The sequence below is a fragment of the Danio rerio genome, chromosome 18, assembly GCF_052040795.2.
Source record: "Danio rerio strain M-AB ecotype USA chromosome 18, GRCz13ab, whole genome shotgun sequence".
In the NCBI taxonomy this organism is placed as follows: Eukaryota; Metazoa; Chordata; class Actinopteri; order Cypriniformes; family Danionidae; genus Danio; species Danio rerio.
Genome location: NC_141038.1, coordinates 29,684,875 through 29,706,590, shown reverse-complemented (window position 1 = coordinate 29,706,590; position 21,716 = coordinate 29,684,875). Strand labels below are relative to the sequence as shown.

Sequence of the window (21,716 nt, the reverse complement as noted above, 5' to 3'; positions counted from 1 at the left end):
TTATCATTTCATGTTTTATCATTTTATACTATTTATAAATTTTATATTTTATATTTAGTAACTTATTCAGTTGTAACCATAGATAATTATTGTCAATAAATCAGTTAATTTCCAAGTATTTGTAAATTACTTTTGATTTAACATCAACACTTAATTGCTCCATATTGCAATACAATACAATCACAATATAGCAATGCTCTCCCACATTTTTAGCTATTAAAACAGCTCTTATTTCAGTTTTTGGTATAAGATTGCAGTAGGATGGTTTGACTAGAAATGTAGTTTTCCATCATCAATACTAACAACTTTTTAGTAATTCAGTAAAACTACAGTTCGAACCACTGTAGTAAAAAAAAAAAAAAAAAAAAAACATTCTTATACAGCTACTCTTCTAACATGAAAATGACTGTCATATGTCCTACTTCCTCCAAATGACCCACCCTCGAGAGGCTCTGATTGGTAAGCCAACATAATGTGCTGTGATTCGCGGATCAGTTCCAGGTCACCATGAAAAGTGGCATACCTCTAATAGCAGATGACTGTGCTGTATAAATTCTGTTAGTTAGTTTAGCTGTTAGCCGTATCAGTTTTAGCCTGAATTAGATTGAAAATGAAAAAGCTCACAATCTACAGCTTCATCTACTATGATTTGAGCCTTAAGGAGTTTTTAGCCAAATCCAGCACTGAACTGGGAGAGGTTATGTAAGCTGTCCTTTGTCAAATGCTAGGTATATGTTGTTTTTGTTGTTTTTTTGTTTTTTTCAATTCTCTGGAACAAAATTCTATGTGCATAATTGAAAGTGCATAACTTGAAGTGTTTGTGATCTCACTAAACCGGATGTATTTTTTGTAGTCCCCAAACTTCGTTAACTGTAGTCTTTGCCAAACTAACTCTGTAAAAGCCAATGTCTATCTTAGCATTAAACTTTGAGCGTATTACATTCACAGATGTTCGCACAGCTACATTACACATCAACTAAAGTATAAAATATGATATCGTAGTGGACCACCCCTTTAAAAAACATATTCCCACAACTATTTCACTTATGACTAGTAATGAACAGCATCAGTAAGACAATTACCTGTGATAATCCAAAACGGTCTGGTTTCTACAGATGTGTTGATGTTGTGGTATTCCAGAGCTGCAGAGGAAAGATAATGAGAGCGGAGAGAAAGAAAGCAAGAAAAAGGGTTGTAGAGAGGGAGAGTAGATAAGAAAGCTTGTTTCCGAAGACATCGCTTTGATCCTGGGTCCAGAGGCTTAGCTGAGCACATCTACTCTCCAACAGACAGTACAGAGAGTCTAGTCACATTCCCCAAATGAAACCTTTACTCAATTGCATACTGGCAGTGTGATTAAAGGCTCTGGCTGACATTCTGTCTTCTAGGCAGAATCGCTAAGCAGCCTGTAAATTTCCTGCATCAGTTGAATTACTTCAGTAATGTCTACTAAGGTCTAATCTAGAAGCAGCTTGACCGGTTTTGACCACTTTTACATTTTTACTCACATTTAATTGTAATATATAACTGTGTATATATAACATTTGCAGTCAGTTTTTCACTAATATTTAAATTGGTGGATCTGAAATATTAAAGTGTGACAAACATGCAAAAAAAAAAAAAAAAAGAAATCAGTAGGATGCAGGGGGACACCACTGTTTGTGTAAATTTATGTTTGTATCTTTGTACATTGTTACATACAGTAGTACTCTCTGTATTATTAATAATAGTAGCTGTGTAAATAAAAGTAATCACTTTGATTTGTTTAATCAGGTAATTTGTACATATAATTTAGTTTTAGCAAATAATAAATAAACAAAGCAAATAATGCTATATATATATATATATATATATATATATATATATATATATATATATATATATATATATATATATATATATATATATATATATATATATATATATATATATTTACATACATACATACACACACCGGCCACTTTATGATGTTCACCTTGCTAATGCCGGGTTGGATCCCCTTTTGCCTTCAGAACTGTCTTAACCCTTTGTGGCATAGATTCAACAACGTACTGGAAATATTCCTCTGAGATTTTGGTCCATATTGACATGATAGCATCCTTCAGTTGCTGCAGATTTGTCAGCTGCACATCCATGATGCAAATCTCCCCTTCTGCCACATTCCAAAGGTGCTCTATTTGTACCGTGAACTCATTTTCATATTCAAGAAACCAGTCTGGGATGATTCATGCTGTATGAGATGGGGCGTTATTCTGCTGGAAGTAACTATCAGAAGATGGGTATATTGTGGTCATAAAGAGATGGACATGGTCAGCAACAATACTTGGGTAGGCTGTGGCATTAACTAGATGCTCAATTGGTACTGATGGGTCCAAAGTATGCCAAGAAAATATTCCCCATACTCTTACACCACCAGCACAAGCCTGATCCATTGAAACAAGGCAGGATGGATTCAAACTTTAATGTTGTTGATGCCAAATGTTGATCCTACCTCCCAAATGTTGCAGCAGAAATCAAGACTCATCAGACCAGGCAATGTTTTTCCAATCATCTATTGTCCAATTTTAGTGAGCCTGTGCGAATTGTGGCCTCAGTTCGGAGTTTTTAGCTGACAGAAGTGACACAGTGTGGTCTTCTGCTGCTGTAGCCCATCCGCCTCAAGGTTCAATATGTTGTGCGTTCAGAGATTCTCTTCTGCATACCTCAGTTGTAACGAGGGGTTATTTGAGTTACTGTTGCCTTTCCATCAGCTTAAACCAGTCTGGCCATTCTCCTCTGACCCCTGGCATAAACAAGGCATTTGTGGCCACAGAACTGCTGCTCATTGGATATTTTCTTTTTTTTGACCATTCTCTCTAAACCCTAGAGATGGTTGTGCGTAAAAATCCCCGTAGATCAACAGTTTTTGAAGTACCAGACCAGCAGTCTGGCACCAACACCCATACTACGTTCAACGTCACTTAAATTGGCTTTCTTCCCCATTCTAATGCTCAGTTTAAACTGCAGCAGATCGTCTTGACCATGATTGTCTTGACCATATCTATCTGGTAAATGCCTAAATGCATTAAGTTGCTGCCATGTGATTGGCTGATTAGAAACTTGCATTAACAAGCAGTTGCATCTAATAAAATAGCCAGTGAGTGTATATTAACAAAGCAAAAAAGAAAGCTAAAAGGCTAGACTGCGAGGAGAAAGCAAATGACCTTACAGTCAGCACTGAGCAAAAGTGTGACAGTGAGGTGTGTGATATTCTCACCACAGCATTACAGTTGCTTGTGGAGCTGTGTACCTTCCACACACAGACAAACACATAAGTGTATACAAGACTCCCAACTGTTAATTATTTTCTCTGTAATTGGCTTTGATGTGCATGCTGTGCCCTGGCCCACGTATGCATGAACCTGTTTCCACCTCCTGTGAACACTACCAACTACACTGAAAATGTTGTATCTATCTGTTACATAGTATCATTACTATTCATTCAATTATTCATTCATTCATTCATTTTCTTTTCGGCTTAGTCCTTTTATTAATCTGGGGTCACCACAGCGGAATGAACCACCAACTTATCCAGCATTAAGCAGCGAATGCCCTTCCAGCTGCAACCCATCACTGGGAAACACCCACACACTCTTATTCAAACACATACACTACGGAAAATTTTACTTACCCAATTCACCTATACTGCATGTCTTTGGACTTGTTGGGGAAACCGGAGCACCCGGAGGAAACCCACGTGAACACGGGGAAAACATGCAAACTCCACACAGAAATGTCAACTGATCCAGCCGAGGCTTGAACCAGTGACCTTCTTGCTGTGGGGTGAGAGCACTACCCACTGTGCCGCCGCATCACATCAGTATAATCAGAAATAAAAAATTATATTCTGATATATATATATATATATATATATATATATATATATATATTTTTTTTTTTTTTTTTTTTTTTGCAATAAGTTCTATTAAACAAACGTTATGTGAATTTATGTGAAGATAATAAACTACTACAGTAGTTAATAGTGAAAATTGGGAAGTGTGAGAAAACTAAAATGCTGCCCCTGATTGTGTTCATATCATATTAAAGTGTAAAGGTACTACATAGTCAAATTTGTTCTCCCCCTTGCATATACATTATTTGAACATACATCCCTAGGCATAAATCTTTTTCCACCTCTTGTAAACACTACCAACCACAGTGAAAATGTTCTATCTATGACGGCAATTCTATGTCAAATTAATCGAGTGCACCGGTGATATTTATGCGCAAGAAGTGAACCGCGAGGAGATTACAGACCTACACGTGAAGAAATTAGTGCTCGTTTACTACATTAATTAATAGTTTTGCAGTACTGTGATGGTTGGGTTTAGGGTTGGGGTGGAGGTAGTTTTTATAAAATACAATTTATTGGGTAATTTAATAGATAGCATAAATAACACTCTGTTTTTTATTTACTGTTTTTACGTTACTGTGCGCGCGAGCACTAGTTTGTGTGTAGGTCTGTAATCTTCTCATGGTTTACGTCTCTTCATGCTTAAACATGCTCGATTATCTGGTATATAATATCATCAGAGTTATTATGAATAAAAACCATGTTCTGATTTTTGCTTTGCAATGACTATGCTAAATTATCATAACAAATCACTAGGTTTCTTTTGAAATTTCATCATCCATCAAATCATACATGAAATAGATATAAGGACTGTCAAAACTGCAATGCTTCCCAGCAGGCACACAACGTCAATATTAAGTTATATTTGAGTCACCAGTGTCTAAGGACAATCTTATTTTGACGTCCAATAACTGAGAAACTGTGAAATGAGGTTGATATTTTGTTGATTTAAGGTTGTATTGGAAAGTGACCAAAATCCAACATCATGTTGACGTCAAATACTGACATTTATATGTCAGGTATGGCAACCAAAATCCAACGTCTGATCATATTGTCATATTGTTAATTTCCACACAACATCAAGCTGTAATATCCTTGATATTTTGTTGTTTTAGGTTGTGTTGAAAAGTAACCAAAGTACAACATCTGTCCGACATTGATGTCAGACTGACGTTGGGTTTTGATATCAACACAATTTTCATCTGCAAACAAAATGCAACATTCCATGATGTTGGGGTAAAACGTCAATTCGATGTCATGTTGACGTCCTGTGCCTGCTGGGTCAGGAATGCCAGGAAGCACTTACGCTCAGCGGTGATTAGTGGAGGGTAAAACAGGAAGTAGCCAACAAGTTCGGCGGTCAGGTGACTGAGAAGGTTACTGGCTGTTGTGCCATTAAGTGTGACACTTCCATTACGCACCATATATATAAGAGATACAGCAGGAGAACCCAAAGACTGAGATGTGCTCAATATCTGAGAAAAAAGAAGACAGAGAAACAACACTTTAATATGAGGACCACTTATTTGAACTACAGTAGATGCTTATTAGTTTTCATATTGACTATCTGTACTTAAAGCACACACTAATCCCTCATTCTGCATGATCATATTCTACATCTATTAAATCTACAAACAAACTGATTCAATGACCATCATACTATTTGTAAACAGTACATTGGGTTTTTACTGAGACAAAAGTTGTACAAAATAGTCAATATGTGTTTTCCATACAAATATATTATCAGAAGCAAAACATATGACATTTGTATTTCAATTAACAAATTTGTACCGCACACACATCAAGAGAATGACATCATAATAACCCCCACCCCAATATAAAGAGTACTTTATTTGATATGGTAAAGTTCTAGATCAGATGAAGGTGATGAAAGGTAAGGCCTTCCAACCTGTACAGCGAGAGTGCTGTGTGAGTTCATCACTATGGCCTCAGCCTCAGCAAATGCATTCTCCAGTCTCTGCTCCATCATCTGAGTAAATCTGCAGGACCTGATGTCATCTCCTGGCCCTACAAACCGCAGTACTACACATACAGACATAAAAACATCCACACTGAAGAAACTGTGTCATATATTGTTGCAAAAAAAAAAAAAAAAAAAACGTTTAATGCGTGATTTACAGTGAGCTATTTGTTTTTTAAATAAAACTGACAAAAATAGTCAAGCTATTCTTTTTATCAGTAGCTATAAATATATATTTCTTTGCACTCTTAAAAAATGAAGGTCCCCCTGCATCTATGAGTTCCATAACAAACCATATAAAACATATAGTCCCAGTCCTTGGTTCTTATTGGCTGAATTGCTGCAATAAATTACTCTAGAAACATTGATGCACCTGTGACTGTTGTTTTGTGTTTAACATTTTACTAGTGTATATATAATCCACATTGGTCAGAGTTAACAATTTATCACTCAAGATTTAAATATTTAATTCTTGTTTTATCTGTAAGTATTCACATACTTTAGAAATGCAATACATACTGTAGTAATGTAGTCATGAATTATAAATCATTAAGACTTATTTATTGTTGGTTCAGAGCTAATTAATTGCATAATAAACCAATACAAAACAACATACTACACATTTCATGTTTAATGAAACACTGAATGCCAGGTTGATGTGGGGAAAGTAAAGTGTTAACCTTTGTAGACATACAGAAATATTTTGTTTTTAAAAAGTAATTAAAACACTACCTAAAATAGTAGAAAGGCATAAAAACATGAGCCATAGAAAACTTTTTAACTAAAATTAACTTTTATTAATCTTGATTAGTTTATGAAACCGTTTTTTTTAAAGCAAAAAAAATTTTTTTAAGCAGTAAGCCCAGTAAAACCATGGTTTACATTTGTCATAATTTTTGTGACGGACAAGTTTCTACAGACGAAAACTAGTTGAAAACGAAATAAAAATTAAGTGATGATGACGATAACTGTAATAAAAATATACTGACATATACTGTGGGCATTTTTCGCAAAGTATTATGGTATATTAATTTGTATATTCATTGTTACAAAAATTTACTGTATATCATGTTCTTATATTTACCCTTGTTTTATGACAAACCCTTATTATAAAAACTTACACGGGAATAAATAACTGACTTCATATGCATTTCAGATACTAGAGAGCATTTGATTAGTCAAAATATTTCATGAGAAGCCTAAGTATGAGGTGATGTCAAAAACATACAAATAACATTACATACAAATAGAAGTTACACAATTCAAGCTTATATCTTCTAAATGTGAATTTTTATGTCTTAGCCTTAAAGAGTCTCTATATCTTTTTGAAAAGGAGCTTCCATGCAGTGTTTAACACAGCAATAAGTAAATGAAAACATCCAGCTGAGCTTTAAATCTGAAAGGGCACTGTGTTTAAAAGTATTGATTTTTTTAAGAAAATATGTGACTCAGAGTCTAATAAATTAATCATGTTGGGATCTTTTGCATGAACATGTCAATGTTGATGTGTTACATCACCAAATATGAAGTGCCGGTTCCAGTAAAATGTGAACGTTCCTTTCCCTTCAGACACTGGGGAAATGCGGATCACGGGACTGATCATGACACAAAGAAGATGATTACTATCAGATGGAGATTCGGCTGCGATGAATAAACAGTTCATTTTCACAATAATACCACAATATAGACAACCTAGTGCTGTGTTTGTTCCTGTCATTTTTTTGATTTTTGATTCAATAACCTTTGCTGCAACGCGGGATTTATCCATGTACTATTAATGGAAGGAGCAGCAAAGGCTATCATATTTGGGGCTTTGTCAGACTTTGACAGGGACTTTCTGAGTAACTGTTGCAGTTTCTTGTTCTTCTGGATCATAACTTGTAAGTATAATTAGTATTGCTGCTTCGTTTTGTGTAGTTTGCAATATATGTACGTAATTGTGTGTTGTAACTTGCAATTGCCCGCACGGCTTGTAATCACTTATCTATTATAGATCAATGATTGCAATGTATATCTCAGGTTAGATCTATATGGGCTATTCACATACTGCATCCAAAACCATGTTGAAAATGTGACGCATGTTTCTTCCTTAACCAATTTGAATGAATTTTTGAATTCACAATCCTCTGCCATTTGCCTTTGCTATGGCCACCATCAGCTATTCATATACAAGTGAGGCATGGTCAATATTGAAAATAGTTCAACTTTTGCCACTGTGTAGATTAATACTGAACCTGTGCCTTTGTTATTAGTTGGAGTTAAGCTGCGTTCACATTACAGTTTGAGCATGCAATATTTTGTGGTGCGGCGCTGCGAAAAGGGGCGGGATTAAACAAGCTTATTAGACATTTAAAAAAGCGAGCGATTGCTCCATGTTTTCAATTTCTGTCCAGAGAGGATGTTTTGATCCTCGATTGGTCTCTCGCAGTCAGGTGATGCGATTTCGCAGGTCAGAGTTCATCAAGCTTGAACTTGCAAAATTTGACCCTGCGTTTCCGATCTGATGCATTCACATGCGTATGAATGGAAATCTATAGGAGAAAAAGTCCAGTGTGACCGCAGCTTTAGTTTTAAGAGTAGAGTAATATGCTGCTGTTTAACTGCATTGCTTTATTGCCCTCCTGCATTGCGCATACTCTTTGTTACTTCATAGCCATGGTGGGCATCTCTCTCTGGTCGACTGAACCTATTTGACCAATCACAAGAGACTGGGTCATCAGACCAATTACAGCAGATTAGCCTAAAGGGGTTTGTAACAAATGAATCACCATACAAATCATATGGCAGTCGTTAGGATATATAGGTAGAAATAAATAAGACAGTGAAAGTGTTTTTTGACCTTACATGCATATCAGCCTGTTGTTGGAGACCCCAAAACCAAAATATGACCTTTTATAATGCAAAGTAGGTGCTCTTTAAGGCTATCTATAAGTAAGTGCGCCCCAAAACAGTGACAGAATTCGCATTTATAAACATCCAAAGCTTGCACTTCGTCACAACTGCTTAAATATATAAATGGTTTCAGTGACATCAACTCATTCTTCAGTTTCTTATCAAATCTTCTGTCCAGTCAAATGCTTTTTAGAATCTGACATGTCCCGCCCATTTCAAGACACTTCTTATTTGCTTTTCATTTCATGAAATTGATCTTAAGCACTATCACTAGTAGAATTGTCATACAAATGAAATTCTATTGATTGTTTTTTAAAGGAAGGAGCTAGATGTTTGTTTCAGTTGGCATTGTCAAACATTGTATGAAAAAATACACATTTCAAAGCTCTTCACAGAACCATTAAAACTAATGTAGTAATACTAACACTTCCCCAAAAAAGACACTTTTATTTCACAGTGTCTTTAAAGGATAGGAAAAAATTATGTTTGTCAGCACTGACACATAGTGGTGGCAGAGATTGAGTTTGGAGTCTGACCTGTCTTCAGCATCAGTGAGATGGCAGGGCTGGGTCTCCAGGGGACTGCTGGGATGGGAACGGCCTGCACCAGTGGCACAAACTGCCGGATGTCTGCCATCAATCTCTCAATACCATAGACACTAAGAGCCTCCACAACTACAGAGGCACTGTATACCATCTCTCCATTGGTCACATAGTAACCGACCGTCACATTAGGCACACTGGAAATTCTCTCAAGCTGAGGAAGGTGGAGAAAAGAGATACTTATTTTAATGGAGCATTCAGTTTTTGGTGCCAATTTTAAAGTGGTTAAATATCAAGAGCTACATAAAAAAGTTATAACCTTAAAATACACACAGTTTACAATTATCTGTGCTATAGGTGATGTAATCTACTAGGATTTATGTTGACTTGCATTATTTGGCATTGAACACTTAATAAATAGATGAATTGATAATAGTTTTATAAATTGTTGTATCAACTTCAGATGAAATACTCTTTTGAGGCTTGCTGATTTACGGGACTTGCGGGATTTACTATTGAGGCACGCTGTGTGCAAAATTACTGCTACAGATTGTTTATGTTTGCCATGAGATGTTCCAACACAATCCCAGGTAAATCGTAACTTTTTCTAATTCGTATGAATTCTTACGCTACTCTAGTCTTACTCTAATTCATATCTCATTCGTCTAATTTAGTACGATTTGCTCATCACCTAATTACAGTTGGATTTACAGGCAGGGTTGTTTGCCACACCTACTTTAAAATCGTAAATTTTTATATGAACTTGTACGACTTCGGTCAAATTAGCTACTAAGTAACTAGTGAGACCAGGCTGGGTGCTCATGTCAGAATGTGGGATAGTAAAAGTGTCAAGTATGGATGATGTCAAACTCTGGTTGTTTCTTGCATGTCCGTCTTTGGCATGTCTTTATTGTCATTCAGTCTGACGTTATAAAAACTTAGATCCTACATTGTGACAAGGGATCTAAATTTGTGCAGTCTGACATGCTACAACCATTTAGGATTTTAAAAGAAATAATAATGTAAAAAAAATAAATTGCAATGTTAACCAAACTTTAGGTATGGATGAAACACTCATTTGAATAAATAAATACACAGGTATGAGAAATAAAAGATTCCACTCAATAGACACTCATAAAGGTGGCTGTTGAAGGGAAAACTAGACTGACACTGTTTCAATTTATTAGAACTTTAATGTTAAGCTGCTTTGACACAATCTACATTGAAAAAGCACTATAGAAATAAACATTAATTAAACTGAATAGAATATAAATTCTACAGGATGGTACAAAACAAGATATCAAACACCCCCCCAAAGTAGAATGTGTAAATTAGTGTTTGTCGTGCACATCTGATGCTAAAACAAACTGTAGTGCATATCTGATGCTAAACAAACTGTAAATGATGCCTATGTTATGAATTCATGAAGTGCACACCTTAGCTTGAACCATGCTGTCATTCAAGGCCTTCTTCAGAGCTTGAGTAAACCCTCGAGGGAGGTTCTGCTTCAAAATACTGTCTAGACGACTCCTTCGTAACTGTATGGACAACACTTTCATAAACAGAAAAAAAAAAGTTATTGCGATTGCTTTGAAGAAATGTATGCTGTTTTATGTTTCCAATATAATTAACAACTGCCAGTGGTATGATTTCAATTAAATTAACAGAAACAATCACCAGAGGTCCAGACTTACAGATCGCTGGTAAACATGCACCATCACCCGGACTACAATTCTGTCACTTAATGAACTACATATCCCGTCATGCACCTTATGCACCTGTTCCAGTTCCCTGATTATTGCATTACTAGGAGCTGATCAAAGACTAATTTCAAAGACTAAATACATTGCTCACATTCACACACACTTTGTGAAGTTTTGTTTTGCCCAGCCAACATTACAAAGTGGCTTCCTGTTTGCCTTGCCATGTTTTGTTGCTTGTCTTTTTTCCGTTTGGATTCTTTGCTGCCTAGCCTGACATTTGCCTGCATTTTGACTATGCTTTTTGGATTATCTTTATGCTACAGTTTGCCCCTGTTTTTGACCATTACCTGCACAACATTTCTTTAAATTATTTGCACATGGATCCTCATTTCTATTGTCAGTGTCTGTATGTTACAATATTAGAACACACTCTAACCAAGATTTTCCAATTTTGTTTGATTTTAGATTTAAGGATGGCTACATTTAACTGTTTTATTTTGGAATAAAAATGGTTACACTTTTTATTTTACACTTTTGTAGGGAACTTTAGTAAGGCACTTGACTAAAACAATTTTCAATGATAACTGATGTTTAGAGTTGTATTGTAGTTGATCCCAGATTAGGGATGCTCATTTCGGTTAATTTTGCTAACCGACAACCGCAGCTCATTAATCGGTTATTAACGGTTAACTGGTCAGATTACTATTAATTTTATATTAAACAAACTGACATGTCTACTTTGTGTCTGACACATTAAATATTGCATTTTAAAATACTGATTTATTTTTATATGCTAGCATATTAATAATAGAACATAACAACAGAGCATTTTCACGCACCTGCAGTGTTTAGCACAGAAGAGCAGAATAAACTAAATAAAATGAATAAAATAAATAGGACTGCCCTAAATTATTTTCCACTTAAATAATAAATTTATATTACAAATCGAAAACACTGACTGATTATTTTTAATCAATTTTTTATTTTCCCAATCATATTTTTGTCTTACGTCAAATAAAAACAGCTGACTTCCTCAAATCGCTCTCTCCACGGAAAATATGCATTTATTTAACGCCCCGCTGTTATTATTATAATCACAAAATCTTTTTACATTTTTAATAGAAATCATTATTTTAAAGATTATGTCTTGCTATATGGTTTCCTCTCTCTCCCTCGCGGTTCAAGTGTGCGCGCTACGTGATAAAAAGACAACAATAACGCGCGCATATGTTGACTTTTTGTAAACAGTTTTGTTGTTTAAATACGATATTGCATTAATGTGCATACATATTTTATAAGCTGTAAAATAAAAGGTAAAGCCTATTTGTTGTGTTTATGACGCAGATCCAGGTCAACATAAGTGCTTTTTTGGCATCAACACGTCTGTTTCAAACAATATTCTAGTTCCATTTTGCTTCTTTGGCAAATGTGTCTGTAGCCACGGGTTATACGCTATCGTCCCGCTAGTTAAGTATTTCTTGCAGTTGAACAAGTGGCCAACACAGCTAGCGTGCTTTTTTCATTCCAAAAACCTGAGGCGCACCTCACTGCCTTTATGTTGACAAGGAAAAAAGAAGAGAAGAAGCGCGGTCCTCTTATGAAACGACTGAATCAGCTGGGTATCGATTGTGCAAAAGTGTTGCTGTCTGTGTTGTTACAATTGTAATATTTAATACTATTGTGATATTCAAGATTTGTACATTCATACAGCTCTGGATAACTTAAAACAGCGATTAGACCTTCAGAGCGGTGTTAATGCGTCCTGAAGTAAAGCGAAACGGCTATAAACTCCAGCAAGATAGAGTGATTATATACAGAGTCATACTTTATCTATAAATAAATTATAACTATAGAAACTGTGTTCATCTTAACTAAAAGCTTCTGCATGTTTGCTGGCCTCACACATCGCGCACCTGTCAGTCAGTCAGTCAGCATGTATAACCCCAAAGGGTTAAACAGATAGCGCACAGCACTATACGGTTACAGAAAAGTTTGCGCTGTTATAATCCACTTACCTTTTATTACGTTTTGATTCGATTATAATCCGCAAATAAAAAACAACAACAACAATAACTGAATGTTTTGAATGGGTAATGTAGCCCGTGGCGGGATGCATTTTGGTCCCGCCATGGAAGAATGAATGTAGCGGAAACCAAGCTCTTTAAAAGTTGTCTGTGGTTGTCTTGACAACACAAACTGCTGCTCTGGGATGAGCCGCGTGCAAAAGATGCCCCTCTTAACACAAAGGCGCATTCAATCGGCCCCTTATGCAGCCAAACTAAAAATATATAAAATAATATTTTTAATCGTTTAACTGATAGCATTAATCGGTTACAAACGCATCCTTTCGGTTAACGGTTAATCGATTATTTTGAGCATCCCTATCCCAGATTATCCAAATTAAAGTCAAAAGATGGTAATATCAAAGTTAAAACAGAAACAACTTGCCCCTGAATCCATCACTAGACTAAGACCATCAAAATATGTTGTTTTATTCAAAATCACAACAACTTTAGACAAACCGCTGTATAATATTGACAATTGACTGTTCATACATATATAGGCAATTTATGCAAAGTCCTGTTAAAGTTTGAACTGGAAGTTGACTTTTATTTTTTTTGTGATTTTTTCCCCAAAGCCATCAAACTGACAATAACAGAGAAAGACCACCACTTCAAACGCAGAAGCAATTGGTTAATCAACTTTGATTAGAGAATACCAAAACATTTTTTTCAGTGCACTAACGTGCACAGATTAATTGTTCACCAAAAGAACAACAATGTGCACCAGCAAAATAAACATTGCTTTGTTTATTGTACTTTTAAGGTGCAGCATGTAAGTTTGACACCCAGTGATTGAACTAGGTATTGCACTCCTGGTTCAAAACACATGCAAGAGCAGGTTTGATGACACAAACAAATGAAGGCTGATTTAAATAATGTTTTAAATAAAAGCAACAGCATGCAGTGGCATTTGTATTAATATTAATTGAGTATTTGTCCTAACCAACACTTGAAATTTAGATTTTAGAAACAGCTTCTACTTCTTGCAGCTGAACAACAGAAAATTATGACGATGATCACCTCAGGTACACCTCCTGTGCTTTATTCAGTGTTAACTTCTAATAAAGTGAGTTTAAATGTCATTCTGGACATTGTCTTTCTACTAAAAGCAGTAGCAGATAGTTTACCTCAAATCTTGAAAAAAATTATAAACCGTCTGAAATTAAATCTTAAAACTGTGACTTAAATCAAATATCAGTGATTCAGCATGTGGATTTAATAATGATAAGAAGTTTAATATGCATTAATTAGATTGTAAACCTTACCATTTTGTTGGAGAGCAGTAAATGCACCATTCTATGCTTCTGAATGGCTGTGTTTTAATTTCTATCGGGTTGTGTCTGGTGCAAACAGCCCAATTGCTTATCACTGCAATTCTTGTGACAGGGTTACAATGTAACTTGCTCACTTAATGTTTACATTTGTGATTTTTATGTTATTTGCTAATCGATAACCGCCTCATGTGGAACTCTGAATCTGCAACTCATTTCGGAGGCTGTTACTGTTCCCTGGAGGTCACATTTTGGTTGCGGATGCATGCTTTGAGAGCTGAAAATAACTAAAATGACATTTGACAGGTTAAACGGACTAAAACAAAGACAGACGCTTCGACACGTAATGCGCATTTTCAAAGCAGAATATCTGATTTCTGCATTGCTTTTTAAACAAACAAGAATGTTCACTTAGCATATTTCTTAAATATCTCCAAACATATTATGGTATTTTAATGTTATAGAAGAGTCAAAAACTTACATAGAGCAGCTTTAAGCACTAATGATGAAATCAAACAAGTTGGCTTTCACTACAAAACTGATAAACTCTACAGAGATTTTCCTGTGACCGTTTATTTAAGACAAAGATACTATTTGACATAAACTATCTAACCTGTTTTTATCCACATCTTGTCTGTGATGTTACACCTCATCAGTGTGGCCTCAGTAGCAGCAACTTTTGGTGGACCTGCAGTGCTTCTTGAAGAATCCAGCTTGGTGCTTTGTGAGGTGGAGGCAAACCAGATTCTAGGTGTTGTCTTTGGAAATCCCAGAAGTGTAGTTGTAGTTGTAGTTCTGATAGTTGCACTGTGTGTTTTGGAGTGTCGTTTAGCAGCAGACGATTGGGTAGTGCTAATCTGCTTTGTGGTTGTGGTAAAGGGGGTGCTGGTTGTGGTAACAGTATTGCTGGTAAATCCTGTAGGTTGAGATACAGTAGTGGCTGCAATGGCTGGCTGTTCTTGTTGGGAGTCCACAGCTGTGTCTGAAGATCTGTTAGACGGAGCTGTGTTTCTCTGCTCAGAATCATTGGCTTGATGGAGAGTTTCTACAACTCTGGATGTGGCCGCAGGCACCACCAGCTCAGATATCCACTCAGACTCTGAAACAACAAAACACTTGTGAGAAAGTGACTAATCTGAGGACAATGAAAACATGGTCATGTGAAGGGATTTTGTTGATTGTAAAACTTGTAATGAGATGGCACTGATAATGGGGATAATGATTAGGTGGTGAATATTTCTTGTCAACTAATGTTGAACATAATAGAGTAGTATAGCTTATGTAGTACCGTTTAAATTAAAGCCCAGTCATGTTGTTTCTGGTGTTCCACAGGGATCGGTTTTGGGACCTCTTTTATTTCTTTTTTATATCTTACCTACAGGTACTGTTTTTTTTTTTTAGAAAATATTATAAACAGGGATGGTCTAAAATACATCAAAATGTATTTAAAAATAAAATAACATACCTCAATTTAAGGTGTATCAAAATTAAGTACAAAATACAGCAGTCACAACAAGTATCTAAATAAAACACTGTATTTTGAAAATACTACAAAATACTTTTACAAGGGAGCATGATTGCATTTTTTTTCCGCAAACCTTCTATCAATAGACCTATCGGATCAATGCCCTCACCATTAAACTGATTTAGTAAAGTAAACAATGATTGATAACAGCTTTGCTCTGAGCAAGTTTAAATCAGCTTCTCTCCAGTTTATTCACATCTACTCTACATAAAGTATTTATAAAAAATGTAACTTATGTAAAATTTTTTCATAAAACTTACATTATTTATAAGTAAAAATGTAAGTTTTATTTATTTCTCTTTGATTTTAGTAAAAATGTTGTACAAATTTCATACAAAAAGTACTGTCTTGAAGGCTATCTCTTTAATTCAGATAATGAGTTGGAATCCAGTACTATATCTTTTGATTGTGAAAATTGGCAACATTTTTTAACATTTTCAATACTCACTGTAAAAATAACCAATTTGCACATTTTTTTTTATTTTATTTTTTTGCAATTGTACTCTTCAAAACACAATGTAAAACATGATATCTCAAAACAATTGGGAGTTTTTGACTAGTAGACTGGAATATCATTTAAGTTTTTGTCTCATACTGATTAATTATGTCAAAGTTTGTAATAAACGATAAAGAGCACCTGCAGATAAGCTACTGGCATTTGAAACAGCCATTTTTTTTTCTGTAGGTATCACCACTGGAGGACTTTATGTTGTTTTGGTTATTTTCCTGTCCGATTTTGACCCGCTTCTGAATTTACCCCTGCTATTTGTATGTTACTTTCTTTATACATTATGTGATGCATAAATCCCATCCGTACACTGAAAAAAAATGATTTTTGCAAAACTATTGCAAACAATCTATTTGTGTTAAATTAAAACAAACAAATTAAATGTAAGAAAATTTTACTCAATTTGTTTGTTTAAATTCAACCCAAATAAATTGTTTACAACCACTTAACATAAAAAAACGAGTAAATCCAAGGAATCATCTTTGAATTTTTTTTTTTTTTTTTCAGTGTACCGCAAACAATAATCAACTTCTTCTGTTATGTTCTGATATCAAGCCTAGGCAAATAACTGAGAAAGCATTAATCAAAGGTTACATTTCATGATGTCATCATGTAGACTTCTTACAAAGTATTTTACAGTATTTTAAAAATTCAAAAATACAAGACACTAAAATATTTTGATACAAAATACTAAGCCATTTTCCTAAACCTTATCAAATACAAATTATAAAATATTATTTTGTGTTTAAAATACGTATTTGAAATACTTGTATCATAAATTCTGCCCATCCCTGATTATAAAGTTGATTTTCAGTTAACTTTCCTAAACCCAAAAGTAATAAAACAGAAATTCTTCTCACTGACACAAAAAACACAATACAAAAGTCAAAAATTTTCTCAGGGACATTAGACAATGGCTCTCCTCCTTTGCTGAATTAGATTGACAGTTTGAGTGTCATCTTTAATCAAACCTTGTTCTTTAAAGATCATATCAATAGCCTTACTCAATCAGCATTCGTCCATATTAGGCATATTAATTACCTTCATTAATCCTGTCATTTCGTTGAAGAGCACTGCTACTCTTGTACATGATCTCTTAACATAACAAACTTTTGTTCCAAATTATTACATTAAATTTATCTTTATTTCTATAGTGCTTTTACAATATAGATTGTGTCAAAGCAGCTTAACTTAGAAGTTCTTGTAAATTGAAACTGTGTCAGTCCAGTTTTCAGAGTTGAAGTTCAGTTCAGTGTGTTTTAATTTTCACTGCTGAAAGTCCAAACACTGAAGAGCAAATCCATCGATGCACAGCTCCACAAGTCCCAAACCAAGCAAGAGCAGTAACAACAGTGGCAAGGAAAAAACTTCACCAGTTGACAAAAGTGAAGGAAAAACCCCTCGAGAGAAACTAGGTTCAGTTGAGCACTGCCATTTTTCCTCTGGCCAAATTTCTTGTGCAGAGCTGCAGTCTAGGCGCCGGAGGCTGGAAAACACTTGACGGCCTTTGTGGAGAACTGCAGTTATGAGTAGGTCACAGGTGGGGCTGGCCCACGGGATCAATGCAAACACTCATCATTTTACAGTAAGTACAAAATGCTACTGCCTGAAAGTTATTACAAAAAAATTCAATTTTGCATCATATCTTTTGCTACTGACACACTTTCCCTAGCTTTGACATGTTATTCAGATAAGGTTTGGTCACTTTTATGCAGGCCAGCCCACACTGATGTGCATCCTTCTAAACTCAAAATGAAATGAAATCAAAATGAAAAATACATATACATCTGATTGACTTTAGGTTGTATCAGTCCCTTCTCACATTGCTAATGCCTCCACAGCTAAAATAATATGCTTGCATAACAAAATTAATTCTTATATATTTCCCCTCTCTCCTTTGCCCTTCTCTTATCTTTTAGAGTGTTTTCACATCTGTGGTTCTGTTTATTTGGTCAAAACCAAGAGCAACCAATGGTACATTGTAACATTTTTCTGCTGTTTTTGGGTGCTTTTCACACCATGCTGATTGCTTTGGTTCGAAATCTGCATCATTCATTGGCCAGATGTTATTAAACATGTTTTCCAAACTTCTTTTCGATTTGCCAAAATTAATGTGGGAGCAAGTGCCAATTGAATCCCTGCAAGTAAACAAACAGGCAGACACAAAAAGTCACTGCACTGCAGTAAGACGACTGGACTGGCTGATTGGATCCCAGGTCATAGTATACTATGTACATATTTTGTATGCATCACTTTAGACAAACTATACATTTCAAGAATAAAGCACGACTGCAGCTGGAAAACAATGTTTTAATGCATTGAAACGGTGAAGGTGCATCGCAAGTCCCTTCAGGAGGAGGCATGAATTAATTTAGCTAAACTGGGAAATGGTCATCTTTCAGAAGTATTACCAATGATCCAACAGGTAATGTTTATCCCACTCTCTCTCACTCTCTCTCTCTGTTTAAAATTGTTGGTAAAGCACTGTCAACAAATACTTTCCTCCACTCCCCATAAGATGGGACAGCGCATTGGACTACAGCAGCTGGAATAATCCAAAAAGGTGCAGTACTTTTTGAGGTTGAGTCTTTATTAGTTCAGATCATGTTCTCACCACAAACAAACCACCACAGGGTTCATTTGAAGGTATACTGAGACCACCTCTTTAAGGAGGTCTAGGTATGCTTTTTTGGTCCGCTTTTGGTGCGCATTCAAGTGCCATTGCTACATTTACACCTGCCAAAATGAACCGCACCAAGAAGGAAAACAAACTTTAGTGGGATTCAACCAATCTAAGGCCCCATTTACACTAGTGCGTTTTAATTTTAAAACTAGCGTTCCACTCAGCGTTTTTGAACAGCTCTCTTTTTACACCAAAATGCTGAAAACGCACATCACGTGACCACACACTCTGGCAAGTTCTGCAGCCTATCTACACAGATGAGAGCTGTGCTAGTCGGAGTGTTCATCAAGGATGTCTTCCTGGATCTAATATCACTATATTTGTTAAACGAGATATTTAATTCATCTTATTGTCTATATCTAACAACATATTCCCCGACTTTGGTCTTTTGAATCTATTACTTGTTCTCGGGTAATGTGTTTTGGCTGATCGCAGAGATAAATGAATAATTAATCTAACCACGTACAGTCCGTATATTGAGTTATTGCTTGCCTTTATTTCCTATAATGTATAAACTTATTGTACGTTATACTTTTATAATGTCTATTATTGATTATTAAAACTGATATTCAGGAAAAGAGAGGGTATGTTTCATATTTTCAATGAAAATTAAAGGAGGCAGTAATGCTATAGTCTCTGTTTTGTTATAAATATCCACACAGTGAAGATGAAGATCATATAAGCAGCACAACGCCTCAACATTTCTGCTGTCTGTTAAGTTGTTAATATCAAAATGAAAATAGCAGTTCCTTTATGTTTTCATTTTATTGTTAAGAAAGTGAAACAATGTAGCCAGGATGATGTGAATAAGGTTATACAGTACACTGTTCCCTTTGAAAATGTACCTGTGTTTTCCAAATTAAACTTTCAGAGTCTGAACTTAAAAGGAGAGGATGCAGAACGTTCGAGGTTACTAAAGTAACCCTTCGTTCCCCGAGGAGGGGAACGGAAGCACTATAAGTGGATTTGATTTGTAAAATCCACGCATTGGGAGGATTCGGATCAGAAGCCGCTTGTCTGCAGAGTATTGAACGGGCCAATGAATGAAATTAATTGGCAGCGTAAGCTTGCGCAGGTGTGCGACATCTGCAATTATCTCAGCATATAAGCACACCTGAAGCCAGCAGACGCCATCCTTTTAAGCTGAAGAGACTTTCAAACAGCTAAGGGACAGTCATTATGGCGACGGAGTATAGTGCTTCCGTTCCCCTCCTCGGGGAACGAAGGGTTACTTTAGTAACCTCGAACGTTCCCCTTCGGGGGGAACTTCAGCACTATAAGTGGATTTGATTTGTAAAATCCACGCATTGGGAGCCCATTGAAAGCGCCATAATGACTGCACCTTACCAACACCCCCGATGAGGAGATAGTCAAGCAAGCGTGACGCACCCACATCATGGGGGGCGCGGTCCTCCAACGTGTCCCTGGCCCTAATTTATCCTACTTCAACAGAAGTTTTACGGATTTAGATATATTTTTTGGGAAGTCGTGAGCATCTAGATAATTCTAGGAAATACGACAGTACGTTGGGAAGCGTGCAATCCCGATAGGGAGGACGCTGCGGAGGCCATCCGTTACCCAAGGGGGGGATAGATGGCAGAATTTACATATGGACTAGCCCTAAAAAGGGGGAGTACGCATAGCAAAAGAGTGGTTAGCGGAGAGGGAAGACACGGGTCCGCCCAGGGGGGGGACTTAACCGTGGCGGAATAAGCATATGGGATCGCCTAGTGGGGATCACGCATAGCAGGCACCTATACCCAAAACGCGGGCTGACCAGCGGGCAGACCTACAACGTAGTGGGCCAGCAAGTGACTCCTCCGCTGAGTCAGTGCTGGGGGCCACGGAGGAATCTGCAGGGCTCACCTGACGGGGAACTTTACTGACAGATAAAAAAGGCGCACGTACCTCCGTGTTAGGGAGAATGGCGCAGCAAGCGTGTTTCAACACCCTACCGAGTTGTCTCCTCAATCACCAAAGGGTTACCTAATACCCTTGAGGAAACCGGCTCCACTCGCAGATTGTAAAACCTTGCAAATGTGTTGGGTGTCGCCCAGCCCGCAGCTCTACAGATGTCTGTTAGAGAGGCGCCGCGTGCACGCGCCCAAGAGGATGCAACGCTCCGAGTGGAGTGTGCACGAACTCCCGGGGGACACGGCTGACCTCGACTCGAATAAGCGAGTGAAATGGCATCCACAATCCAGTGGGATAATCTTTGTTTCGATACGGCACTTCCCTGCTGCCGACCGCCATAACAGACAAAGAGCTGCTCAGATGATCTAAAATTCTGAGTACGGTCCACATAAATGCGCAGAGCGCGAACTGGACAAAGTAAAGAAAGGGCTGGGTCTGCCTGCTCCGGGGGCAGCGCTTGCAGGTTCACTACCTGATCTCTAAAGGGGGTGGTAGGAACCTTGGGCACATAACCGGGGCGGGGTCTCAGGATGACGTGAGAGTAATCCGGCCCGAATTCCAGGCACGAGTCACTGACCGAAAATGCCTCCAGGTCCCCGACCCTCTTGATGGAGGCCAACGCAACCAGCAGAGCTGTCTTCAGGGACAGAAATCTTAGAGATACTGATTCGAGTGGCTCAAAGGGATCGGATCGCAGACTCGTGAGAACGAGGGCGAGATCCCAAGAGGGCATGAGAGGGGG

The 21,716-nt window shown here is 36.8% G+C and overlaps 1 protein-coding gene across 6 annotated transcripts in view; it reads right to left on the bottom strand.

Annotated features, from left to right (window-relative positions):
* The window catches only part of kiaa1549lb (KIAA1549-like b), a 238,712-nt gene that overhangs the window by 136,768 nt on the left and 80,228 nt on the right, over positions 1 to 21,716 (bottom strand). For all 6 annotated transcript variants that reach the window (XR_015515017.1, XR_015515018.1, XR_015515019.1 and 3 more), the window contains exons 3-8: positions 14,958 to 15,443; positions 10,744 to 10,859; positions 9,302 to 9,521; positions 5,802 to 5,935; positions 5,199 to 5,367; positions 1,083 to 1,142 (exon numbers count right to left, since the gene is read on the bottom strand). Coding sequence is in view for 2 of the 6 variants with exons in the window: in XM_087293220.1 (XP_087149346.1) it covers positions 1,083 to 1,142; positions 5,199 to 5,367; positions 5,802 to 5,935; positions 9,302 to 9,521; positions 10,744 to 10,859; positions 14,958 to 15,443 (1,185 nt within the window). In the remaining 4 variants the exon portion in view is untranslated. The remainder of the gene's footprint in view (positions 1 to 1,082; positions 1,143 to 5,198; positions 5,368 to 5,801; positions 5,936 to 9,301; positions 9,522 to 10,743; positions 10,860 to 14,957; positions 15,444 to 21,716) is intronic.